The sequence below is a fragment of the Cupressus sempervirens genome, chromosome 3 (assembly GCF_028749045.1).
Source record: "Cupressus sempervirens isolate cs-2001-9-10 chromosome 3, ASM2874904v1, whole genome shotgun sequence".
NCBI lineage: Eukaryota > Viridiplantae > Streptophyta > Pinopsida > Cupressales > Cupressaceae > Cupressus > Cupressus sempervirens.
The window spans coordinates 1,123,214,602-1,123,227,738 of record NC_143120.1 but is presented as its reverse complement, the minus strand read 5'-3'; the positions used below and the strand labels follow the sequence as shown (position 1 = coordinate 1,123,227,738).

The 13,137-nt window shown below is 34.4% G+C and overlaps 1 protein-coding gene across 1 annotated transcript; it reads right to left on the bottom strand.

Moving 5' to 3' along the window:
* Positions 1-3,437: 3,437 nt before the first annotated feature.
* On the bottom strand, positions 3,438-6,001 carry LOC149570754 (uncharacterized). The gene is made up of 3 exons (XM_089823299.1): positions 5,642-6,001; positions 4,224-4,686; positions 3,438-3,909 (listed from the first exon to the last, which is right to left on the bottom strand). The coding sequence occupies exons 1-3, from the start codon at positions 5,957-5,959 to the stop codon at positions 3,605-3,607; spliced, it is 1,086 nt and encodes a 361-aa protein (XP_089679425.1). The 5' UTR covers positions 5,960-6,001; the 3' UTR covers positions 3,438-3,604.
* Between the last annotated feature and the right edge of the window lie 7,136 nt (positions 6,002-13,137).

Genomic DNA, 13,137 nt, shown 5'->3' with positions numbered 1-13,137 from the left:
TGTATCTCTAACCACTGTCATCTATTAGTGTCAAGCACTTAGTCATTTACAAGGAAGAGTCATATGATCATCATTGTGACCAAGCTACTCTATATAAGATGAGTCATGTACATAAGCAAGCATGTACCAAACTCTATATGACCCAAATACATTTATTTTCACAAAGTATTTTCCATAAGAGCCGAGTTCAATAGATACCAAGCTAGTTTCAAGTATTCAAGTGTTGAGTTACATGGTGTGTGTTGAGTGCAATACATGCTAAGCATCAAAAGAACACAATACAAGTTGAGCAACAAAAATGTCGAGCATCAAAAAATAGTAAAGGCCGAGAAATGTAGAGTTTACATAAAAGTTAGAAATAGAACATAATTTGATGTAATTCATTTTACAAGCCAACTTGGAAAGAACATTTGAAGTTTGTAGAGGTTGTTACAAAACATTTAATACATACAGATGTTGTTAGAGAGCATTTAAATGATGTGGATCATAGATCTCTATGTTGTGTGATCAACGATTCAGATGAAGAGGCAAAATATGGAAACATCTGGAAAAATCTTTACGAAACTCATTAAATACCGATGATATTAACCTAGATCAATATCATGAGTGAGAGAGAGGGAAATGAGAAGAGTATATGTGCAAACATTGAGCAATATGCAATTAAGGATTGAGAACAAATTAGAAGTCTATGAAGGGTTTTGTTATCATCTAATAGAGCAAGTGACCTATTCATGATAGTGAAATGAAAAGGGAAGACAAGTAATATCATATCAGAGCAGAGGATCAATTAGCAAGGAGAAGACTCAAAATCAACTTGTAGAGCAAATCGAGAGTCAAACACTGATTCATTTCTAGTCAACTTGAATTAGGGTAAATCTCTTAACAGAGTGGTCTTAATAGATCTTTGTAAATGTCGTAACAAAGTCCTTACTTTGTTGTAAGTATCAAATCCTCTAACTAGGTGAGACTTAACAGTCTCTTAGGCTTTTAAAAAGATAGACCTTTCACAAGGTAAGTCATATCTTATGATTAAATATTGTAACCATCATAGGTTAACTTTATTACTATAGTAGTGAAGATTTATGGGTGTCATCCCCACCACAGTTTTACCTTCACCTTGGATGGTTTCTGGGTAATAAATATTATGTTATGTGTTTATTTTCATGCATGTGATAGATCAGATTTACATGTTACAACAAGTTTACATTACAAGTTTTACATGCACTAGTTTATTGATAGGTGTGAATATTGAATTGGTGAAAAGTTTAAAGTGTTTAAAGATTCTGATTCACCCCTCCTCTCAGTATCTTGTTTATCCTATTTATAACTCCATCAATCAACACCTTTGGTCCTTGCTCGACCAAAACACCTTGATCCTCAGGATCATCACTCAACTCATCTTCAACAATTATCATCTCTTGTTTCTTTCCCTCTTGTACCTTCTGTTGAATAGCATCAGCTCGAGTGTTTGTATCATCATATATGCCCTCTTGATTTTCTAGTTCTACTTGCTCAAGTTCCTTCTCTTTGGTAGCATCATTGTCAGGTATTAATCCAAAATTTATATTCCATATCATCTTTCTTTTCTCTACAACTTGTTCTTCAAGACTAGGTATGCCCTTATCTTGGGTACAAATCTTATGTTATACTTTTCCATATATTTCTCAAATTGTTTTTCTATACAACTTAGGCACAATCTAGGCCAACGTGGCTTCTCTTATTTTTCTTTTAATCATTATGGTATATTGCCATTTCTCATCATTCTTATCATAAAACTTATTAGGAGCATTATTGTCTATCTTTGATGGCATAGTTTTCCATCATGTCTATCAAAGCTTCTTCAATTTTTCTTCATCCGATTTGCCTAACTTTTCATACTTAATGAGTTTAAATCTAGATAGGCTTGCACCACTACTTATGTTGTCACATACCTCATCAATACTCTTTGGAGGTTTATGCATGGCAACTCTGTAGTGACTTGCATCATTAGATTTATTTTGGTCTTCATCTTTTTCATTGTCTTTCTAGACTACTGATTTTCTTCTAGGTCTCTTCAAGTAGTCTTCTCGGTTTATCCTTTTGTGGAGTACTTTGGGAAACCAAAGAGAAGATAAAAGTTGTAAAGGTATTTTGACTTTAGAAGATTTTCCAAAATAAGAATTAGGAAAAATATTTGATTTTTTTTAATTTAGAGAGAGATTTGATTTTGAGAAATTTAATTTTTGGTTTATGAGGGATTATGAATATTTGAATTTATAATTCTTCATTTTTTTGTCTATTTTTTAAAACTTTAAACTTTTAATTGAATTATAAATAAATTAATTAGAAATTGACATAAAATTAAATTAATTTAGAAATTGATTTAGTTTAGGAAGAGTAATTAGATAATTAGAATATTTAAATGTGAATAACTAAACTATAAAATATGAAAAATTAAATTTAACTAATTAATAAAGATCAATTAATTAAATATTAATAATTATTTAATTAATATTAGGAAGATGATTAGGTGATTAAAGAGGTAAAACTATATATGTGTTTCTAATTGTAACTAAGGGCAACATTAGGGAATCTAGTTTTCTTACATATGATTTTGTGATCACATCCTATTATGTTATCACATATTTTTCACACAATGTTATAGTTTTGTTACTTCATGCTCATTTGCTGGTAACCATATCTTTTATTATCTCTAATTCCTTACATCCCTTCTATGTTTTTCACTAATATTTCTTGATTACTATGATCATGGAATCAAATCATGTTTACGATGATTGCTAACTATCGCTAAGAAATCTTCAATAGACTTCTTTAATTCTTAATAAATCTTTACATGACTTCTTAAAACTTTAATTAACTATTTCTTTTCAACTCTACATTTAAATTTACATTTTTACAAAAATCATTTTTTCCCCATTTTCTAATGGAGGCTTGAAACTTGTGAGACAACCTAGTAGATGCAAGAAGCTTGTCAAACAATACTATTTAAAATAAATGTTCTATACTAATTATTATAATTATAATTTTTATATTTGCAAGTTTCAAAAATTAATGAATGGTGATATAAGATAAAAGTGTCAAATCTTCATCTGTATGTCTTTTTTATTATGTTTTTAATCCTTATCCTTATGTTAATTGCTTATCTACTTTGACATGCACCTTCATAATAGTTCACTTATTAATTTGTGTTCAAGGATATCATATAAAAAGATAAAATCTACCTCACTACCAACAAGATTACTACAATTGATATCTATTTGATTGTATAGTTGAACTATTAATTCAAATCTAATTCAAATTGATTTATGATTATATATATAAAAGATAATAATATATTAAAATATATATAATTAATTGCAGAAATCTGTTAATATTGATCAAATCCACTTGTTGGAATAGTATATTAGAATATACGTTTCTTGAACAGAAGACAAATGGAAAAACAAAACGAAAAATGGAACTGTACAATTTCAGTTGAAAATAGGTACAACAATAAATGAAAGTGTGGAATCTTGGTACAAAATAGGTAAAACAATAAATTAAATTGTGGAATCTTGAATCTTAAAGAGTGGAAAGGACCAATTTAGAGCAAGGATGAAAGCGTTCAACATAAGGTGCTTCTGTAAATGCCGCACCATTGATTGTAACATTTCTGTAAATTCGGCCAGTCAGAATTTGAGCGCGCGTAATGGTGGAGCCAATTCGCAAGCACACCTTCTTTGTCTTTCATGTCCGCCAATTCGTCAATCATCTGCTCCACCACTCTCTCAACCTCGCTTTTCTCCCTGGCGGACAGAACTACGCTTTCCACGCCGTTGGTGGCATTGGCCAGAAGCGGCATCCACATCATCATCATTTTCACCTTCTTTTCTTCCCTCTCTTCCTTCGCAACCTCCTTCAACAGATATACTGCAATTCGACCTCGTCAGATCTAACAAAAGCTAGGGTTTTGAAACTAAATTTGATTAACAATCTTCATTTGCTATCTTTTTCAACAGATATACTCCAAATAAATTCAAACCTAAACTATTTCATCAAGTGAAACAGAAGCTAGGGTTTTGAAGCTGAATTCTAAAATATTCAACAAATGAAACAGAAGCTAGGATTTTGAAGCAGAATTTGATAACAATCTTCCCTGCCACCACTTACAACAGATATACTAGAAATCGATTACTTCAGATTTCCCAAACCCTGAAAGATGAAAGCTAGGGTTCGAAACTAACCTGAAACTCTCACCAGAGACCCCTGGACACGAGGATGCGCGGACATGGCGAGATTGGCCAAGCTGCCGGCCTCGCTCCACTGAACAGTCGCTTCTTCAATACACAAACACGCCTCTAATTTTTCCGCAAACCACAACAAATCCGCTGCCAATTTCTCAGCTAAAACAGATTCTGTCACCGTAGTTGCAGAATGCAAAGAGTTAGCTGTAGAAAGATGTTTATTCAAATACTCTCCAAAAGGAACCCGCCGAATCATTTTCCATGCCGTTCCAGGTCTCTGCTGATCGCGCAGAGCCGAAATCAAGAGCTTCATAGTTTTGCCAAATCCAGCAGAGAGCGCCGTTCGATTCACCTCTTTCAAAGACTCGTTTTTCAAATTCTCGTCTATCATTTTATCAGCCAAACCTCTCACGAAATCATGTTTCCGTGAACTAACAGGAGTCTCAATAACCAGAGTCAATACCTGCACAAAACCCCTGAATTAGAATTTAGAACCAGAAATTCCACAAGAGTAAGATTAAAGTTGCCAGATTTCTACATACAAGGCAACAGATTGCAATAGATTTCTAAACTCGACTGTCTAAGAATTTTTTTTATCGAACTTTTTAGAATAAAATTAGAAAGTAAAAAGAATAAGATTAAATTTATTAAATATTTTCAAAATTTATGCTACTGTTGATATCTAGATTCAACAGTATAAACATTTTTACATCGAATTCTTTGAAAGTCGAATCTAGAAACGCATTGCAATCAATAGATTTCTAGATTCAAGTATTTCATGATATTCGTGATTTTCAAAAGAACTGAAGTAAAACCTTCTCAATAATATGTAATTAGGGGAGACCGTATTTATATAAAACTATGTGTATCCTGATTTATTTTTCTGAAAAAGTAGAATCATTTCTAGTGCAATCAACAGAATGCACTGTAGAAATCTGATAATTTAAATCTTGTTCTGTTAGATTTCTGCTTCTAATTCGGGGATTTTATGCAGTCATTGGCTATGGTTATTAGACTCCTGTTAGTTCGCGGAAATATGAATTCCTTTTTAGGTTTGTGCCGGATAAAATACAAGAAGAGAATTTGAAAGACTCGTCACGAAATCATATTTCCGCGAACTAACGGATTCACAATAACCAGAGCCAATACCTGCATAAAACCCCTGAATCAGAACTACAAACTCAACAGAGCAAAATTAAAATTACCAGATTTCTACAGTGCATACTGTTGATTGCAAAAGATTTCTAGATGCAACTTTGACAGAATTTCTTTCTTTCTGGATTTATCTTTGTAAGAATATTTTCATCAAATTCCTACACGGTTGATTCCTAATATTATTTACAATCAAAAACAGGATTTTTGTTAGGGATTTTACAGAACAAGATTCTTTCAATTGAATATTAGAATTTTCTGCTTGCCTGATTGAGCGCTCTGCTAATTGCCATCCCGGCCAGAGGATTCGGAACCTGAGCGATAACAACTCCTCTCTCTCCTTGACGGCTGACATCCGCAAGCGCAGAGATAAAAGATGGAAGGAAAGTATGGAGAGCATGAAAAATACGACCTATTAACCAGACGGCCAGGCAGAAGAATATGGTGATCACGTTATTGAAGCTCTGTGCGAAGATCCATTTCAATTTCTCTGGTTTGGTGGCGTCAGAGGAAGTTATGGCGCCGGGGAAGGGAAACAGGAGAAGCGAGGCCGTCCTGGAACTCGCTGCCATGGAAGCTGTCATCGGTATTCAATATTCCTATCCTCTGCTGCGATTTCTTACAATACGAGGATCTAGACTGTCATTGGTGTATAAATAAATAAATAAGTCAAACAAACAAACAAATTAGTGTTTTCCAGAAATCCCACGTAGACGTAACGTATGGCCTCCTCCTCCTTTATCTGATCTTTTCACACCACCGTGTGGATATTAAATTCCACTATTATTATTTTTTAAACCTAAAAGTGTTTGTGTCTATCGATAAAGTTGAAAGGTTCTTAAAGAGTCCACCAACAATTCTAAAATGGATGAGGCTCGTATATAAATTATTAGACCAATTTTCACAATCTCATAATAATACTCAATTATAAGATAACTTTTTAATACTAAAAACTAATATATATATTTAAATAAAAGTAGTTTTATTGTAAATTTTCTTCTTTTTCATCTTTTAATTTTTTAAAAGTTAAAATTAAAATTTATTTTATTATTTATCTTATTTACGAAATTATAACAATAAAAGATCTTAGAATTAATAGGCTCTTAGAGTCTATAGGACAACTGATAATAATAACTAGCACTTGTACCATAAGAGGTGCAAGAAATAGTCGATAAACAACTATGGATTTGACGATTTTGATAATTGCTGACTTATTAGACGTTTGGATCCCTTTGAATTTTTTTTAATGATTGAGCTAATTAACATTAACTTTTAAATATTATCTTTTTGTTGATCAATATGTAAACATTGATTCATTGATCAAAGTCTATGTTGGAGTATTTTTCTATCTTTGAATTGAATTGATGTTGTTATTTTATGTTGTACAATTTTGAAGGAAACATTATTATATAACTAGAATAAGATTTTGTTTTGCAATTATAATATTTTGTAGAATTTTGAAAAAGTATCATTTGGCTTGTGATATTCATTTTGTATGTGACCAATTAGTAAACATTAATTTAGTATCAATGAATTTTTCATAGTATTTGGAATGCAATTTTAAAATTATAATATTTGGACATGACATTGCATGTTATCATCAAATATAAATCCAAATATATCTATTGTTAGCTAGTAGATTATGCAATAACCCTTAATCTTAAAGTAATAGTTTGTATTTTTTAAAATTGAATATGCATAATATTTGTCAGTATACAATGAGAAGTTGGTGAAAAATTACATATTACAATGGGTTCTTGTGCCCAATTTTTGTAGAATACATCAATTAAGACTAAATTATTTAGATTCACATGATCTCTTTTTTCTTACATATTTGTGCAACCCTAGGCTTTGGATGGAGAAACACACTACAAAGACAAGGACAACAAGAAGTAAAGGCGCTCTTTGTTCTTGCTCCAACAAGAATAGTTGTATATGTAGAATGTATCAATTAAGACTACATTCTTTAGATTCACACAATCTCTTTTCTCTTACATATTTGTGCAACCCCAAGGCTTGAATGGAGAAATGTGAGATGTGAAAGGTCTGTGTAAGCATGAGAAGAAAGAAGTATCCACATTAATGAAAAATCAAGAAAGTTCACAAATTGTGGCATAGAATAAAAAGAGAAATGGTTGTATATTAAATGAGGGGAAGAGTGTGGTGGTAACTACAATGCATAGTATTTGACAAGTCTAGTGTGTAAGATTAGTAATGGCATTATCAAGCTACAAATTCATAGATCAAGAGCTAGATTGCATATGTCATTCCATTAGAGGTGTTGAATTGAGCATTCATTGTAGTGTGTGAATGTGAATTAGGCATTCCTCTTTGGAGAGCATGGTTTAAAATCCATTTTTATAATAAGATATATAGTTTGATCATTCCTAATATCAAATCAAATAGTGCCTTGATGCTAGAAAGGTCTATGTGGGCCCAAGATGATATTGTTTCAGTTTCCACATGGCATTACTCTACTACCAGTAAGACATCCATAGCCCTGGTAGAGTTACCTGCATTACCATATTTTCTCAACTTTTCCCCTTTTAATTAGTTGTTTTGTAGAAATAAAGTCATTTCTAGGTTGGAAATCATTGTTTTGTCAAGGAATGACCTTTAGATTTTTCATTTAGTATGATTTTACAAATCAATGCCACAATAACTCATATAAAGATTTACTATGTATTTCTTTGAAGATGTAATGAATGATGTCCATTTAATCTGATGTAACATAAAATAAGTCTACTCAAATGATGTATGAGTTTGCAGGCTAAAAATGTCAAACAAAATTGTATGTCATAAATAATATGAGAAATGACACTTTTTTATTGTGCATAGCTTGGAGGAAGGATTAATGGTGGAAATTTTAATGATCATCCAAAACTCGATTTGGGCATGAATAAAGAGATTTGTGTATAAATTGTGTACAATCTCCTTGTGCTTGAGGATTACTCCATCAATTGATTTGCAATAAGACATGAATTTGTGCATGTCATATGACTTGGTGAACTATAATTATAGGAAATATTGAAGTACTTAATGTTGAGGTTTACAACCTTATTCACAAATAAGTTTGATGTTTTGTTTCCAATAGAGTGAAATATTCCAACTCATATCCATTTATTACATTTGTGATAAGCTAGATTTTTTCTCCTATTTGGTAATATTTTCCTTTTGTTGGTCTTGTTCAAATTATCGTATTTTTATAAGTAAATGTAAATAATTAGAATGTATCCATAGGAAAATATTAAATAGACATCAATGTGGTTTCATAATATACAAATTTTTTTCAAGAAGCAAACTATACCTTCTATGTGTTGGAGTTGAGGAAAGCCAACTCCGAAGACGCCAAGATCACCTGCATGCAAACCTGTCAAAGAGAAGCCATAGAAGGGGAGGAGCATGGAGCACGGGAAAAACCCTAAACGGACATGAGAGCCATCATAATGCAAACACAAGAAGAAATGTATTTACAATAAGAAATGATGAGATTCCATGTTACAATGAGAGAACCATGTTGGAGTTGAGGAAAGCCAACTCCGAAGACGCCAAGATCACCTGCATGCGAACCTGTCAAAGAGAAGCCATAGAAGGGGAGGAGCATGGAGCACGGGAAAAACCCTAAATGGACATGAGAGCCATCATAATGCAAACACAAGAAGAAATGTATTTACAATAAGAAATGATGAGATTCCATGTTACAATGAGAGAGAGCCCGAATATAAAGAGCTCATGGAAGCTTGTAGAACAAGCTAGAGGATAAGTGTGACAACTAGAAGGGAACGAACTCCCGTGTTGTCACAACATGCATTAAATATGAAATATTAAATAAATGCATGACCTAAGTAAACTTAAGCAATAGAGTAAATAATAAATAATTAATTATTTACTCTAACACCCCCCCTTAAGTGCAACTTAGGGAAATGCCTTAAGCTCACAAAGCTAAGATGAAATGCATAATGGGTCCCGGCAACGAGGCCATTTTAGGTACCCAAGTACAATGCAAGAAGATGAAACCTCTGTAAACGGGGAAAGAGAGAAAACCACATGGGAAAAACCCTCCCCTAAAAAGAGGTAAGAACCCAGTGAAGAGCTGAAGAAGTCTCCAACTAGGGAAATTGTCCCCTAAAACAGGAACAATGAATGATCATGAAGAAGCAGCATCACTGAAGCATGAAGAAGCCGCAAATCTGCCAAACTGCTGATCTGAAGAAACTTCCATGGAAGAAGAAGGCACAAACCGAGCATGTCTATATGGTAGATGATCCATCTCACCGAAATGCATAGGTAGCCAACCACTGCAATCGCCTTGTATATAGGATCAACCACTAAATACATAGTTCATACTATCGAACCATCGAACCATGGATGCATTAGAACACAGCATAATCCCCCCTTAATGCAGACGGGGTGTGATGACAGGCAACTGAGAAGGTGAGCCAAATTTTCTGCAAACGAACCAAGAACGAGGAGAGAGGAAAAGAAGTACAGACACCGATAAAGACACGGTCTAACTGACTCTGCATGGGCTAATGTCGTGGAAGGGACACTCACTTGACAAAGGGAGAATGCCTAAAATAGCAAACAAATAATCCCCCCCATGGTGCTTTATGAAAATAGTGCAAGTACACCCGACTCAAAACAACGTTCATGACTCCCAGAATGTAAAAGTGACAGTTTATCTCAGTGTGAAATAGAAAAGTGCTTCAAAAGGATAGCTACAATGATCAAAATTGAAAAAGAGCTGAACCAAAAGAAAGTACAGCCAAAAAGAAAGCAAACCATGCCAGGAAAACAATCCTCGGGCCTAAAACACTCAAAATAGCCACCATAGAGCAAAAATGCCAAAACTATGATAGAAAGAGCAGAGGCCAAAAACAAAGAAAAAGGACTACATTTATGAAGAGTACACAGAACAAGCTTTCTAGAAATATAAAGTTTTCAAAAAACTGACATGGGACGCAAAAGATATGCATGCCAGAGTCAAAAACAGGACTTCAGACTTTAACAGAAAAAATGAGCAATAAAAATGCATCAAAACCAAAAAATACCTGCATCAAAATCTCCGTCTCAGAACCAGCTTTCCGGTGCTTCTTTCGGATCAGAAAAATACCTCCGTATGCAAGAGTTATGGCCAAAAAACCACAAGTAGGTCCAAAACCAAATCAGGAGAGGTGCAAGGCAAGGATGATGCAATGCTGACGTCAGCAAGTCATGAGGTTAAATTTGACGGCTTGGAGGCCGTCGCCGTAAAAAAGAGTGCCACGTGGCATTGCCACGTGGCAGTACGGATGATGACGTGGTAGGGGCCACGTGGCAATGTGCCACGTAGCACGCCTGCCACGTGTCACGCGCGGATTGGATTCCTTCCGTTGACTGTGCAGTAGGGCCAACTGTCTGGCAGGCTGAGCTGTCGGTGGGCGGAGGCGGCCGCAGGGGCGGCGGAGCCGGGAGGAGGTGGCCACAGGGTGGCGACGAGGAGGAGCCGCTGGCGGAGGGCGGCGGACGGGCGGCGGCCGGGAGGAGGCCAGGCCGCGGCGGAGCGCGGGCGGCGCTGCCTGCTGCGGCCGCTGCGGGCGGCGCGCGGGTGGCGCGGTGGCGGCCCCACGGTGGCGCGACAGCGGTGCGCCCGAAATCCATTTTTTAAAAAAAAATTTTATGCTCTGCGTCTGTACGATCCGTACGGCAGCGACCCTGGAAGCCTCAAAAAATTGCCAAAATTGCCCTGTCTCCAAAAACGACAAGTTTTATATGAATCCTGACTGCAAACGGCCTTCCGAATCCAATGGTGATGTCCGTTTGGGCTGAAAGTGCTCCGAAAATTCGCTGATCCCCTGATTTGAAGAAAAATTGCACAAACAAACTAGGGTTTGTGACTCCAAATCACAGCTTCAAAATTTCTTCAACAAAGCTGCAGCAGGAAGGCTCTGATACCATGTTGGAGTTGAGGAAAGCCAACTCCGAAGACGCCAAGATCACCTGCATGCAAACCTGTCAAAGAGAAGCCATAGAAGGGGAGGAGCATGGAGCACGGGAAAAACCCTAAACGGACATGAGAGCCATCATAATGCAAACACAAGAAGAAATGTATTTACAATAAGAAATGATGAGATTCCATGTTACAATGAGAGAGAGCCCGAATATAAAGAGCTCATGGAAGCTTGTAGAACAAGCTAGAGGATAAGTGTGACAACTAGAAGGGAACAAACTCCCGTGTTGTCACAACATGCATTAAATATGAAATATTAAATAAATGCATGACCTAAGTAAACTTAAGCAATAGAGTAAATAATAAATAATTAATTATTTACTCTAACACTATGCTTTAATTTTAGGAGTTTTTGAGCTTACACAACCATGCTAATTGATGTTGAATTGCAGAAGAGATCACTTCTTTCAATGTTTGTTTTTTGTTTTCTTTGTAATTATGTAGTAGACATTTATGTGTAAAGGATGTAGATCTCTCTTTTCATCAATAGAGAGTTGATCTCCATTATTTCCCATTTTTTTAATTTGGTCTGTAGGAGAACAACATTAGTAGGTGATTAGCGATACTAACTATTAGGTAATAAAGATGCGATAAATATTCAAGCTTGTCAGTATGAATACTAAAAAAATATTTTTCCTTACCCAGGCAACGATTGTGTGCTATTTGTTGTATTTGGTACGAGTAAACTATTTTAAACATGCGATAATTTCATTTGGTATCTTGTTATTCTTATGCACATATTTATGTGTTGTTGGTTATTGACTTAGTTTTTTTAGTCACCTAAAAGATGTTGATTCTCACGAAATGAGTACTTTGGCTAAATGAAAGTGCATAGTTACCACAATTTGAAGCTTGTACTTTGTATTTAATTTGTAGGAGTTACTATTATGTAATAAAGAATTATACAATACAATCTCATTATTATGAATATAGTTGAACTAATTTTGTATAAATAGTTTACCTTTTTTTATTGTAATTGTAGGAGAGATTTTATCTCTATAGATATTTGTTTTAGCCATTTACTAGTTTGAATTCTCACTGAAAATGGTGTGGTGGTTCTATTTGAAGTCATTATATGATTCTTCTTAGATAGATGGCACAATGGTTCGCTTTCTTTTAACTTTACCCATATTTCTTATGAGCTAATCACTTGTAAATTGTGTTAGAGATGTTATTGTAGTCATTCTAGAAGACATACAATTATTAGCAATCAAGGTTCTTTAACTTTGTCATATTTCCTTTATAATATAAGTCATTTCCATTTTTTCCTATAGTGAAAATCAATGTACTAAGTTGGTAAGTATTTATTTCTAAATATTTAGTAAATTTAGTAAATTATTTCCTACACTGAATTTCAAATTGAAAAATGAGGAATTCATTTTTTAGAAGCATTAAACAAAGAATAACATGTAAAGGAAACAAACATTTTTATGGGAGATGAGGCATGTAATTATTCATCATCCCCAATCCTTTTATTTGAGGGTAGATCTATAGATAATAAAATGTAGTATTTTCAAATTGTAGTGAGTAATAGGTATTAATTAAGTATCAATTAATTTTTTATTATTGTTAATAATGTAGATGTTGTTGATCATACCTTTTTATCGGCCAACACTGGGGCGAATAATGGAAAGGAATTAACAATTGATGATGAACTTTGGCTAGTTTATACGTGTCAATTTGAGAGCGTAAGCTTGTGAAAGGTGTCCGAGTAGTATGTCATCAAGGGATGATAATTGTGAGATGAGGGATTATGAATGCAACTATGACACT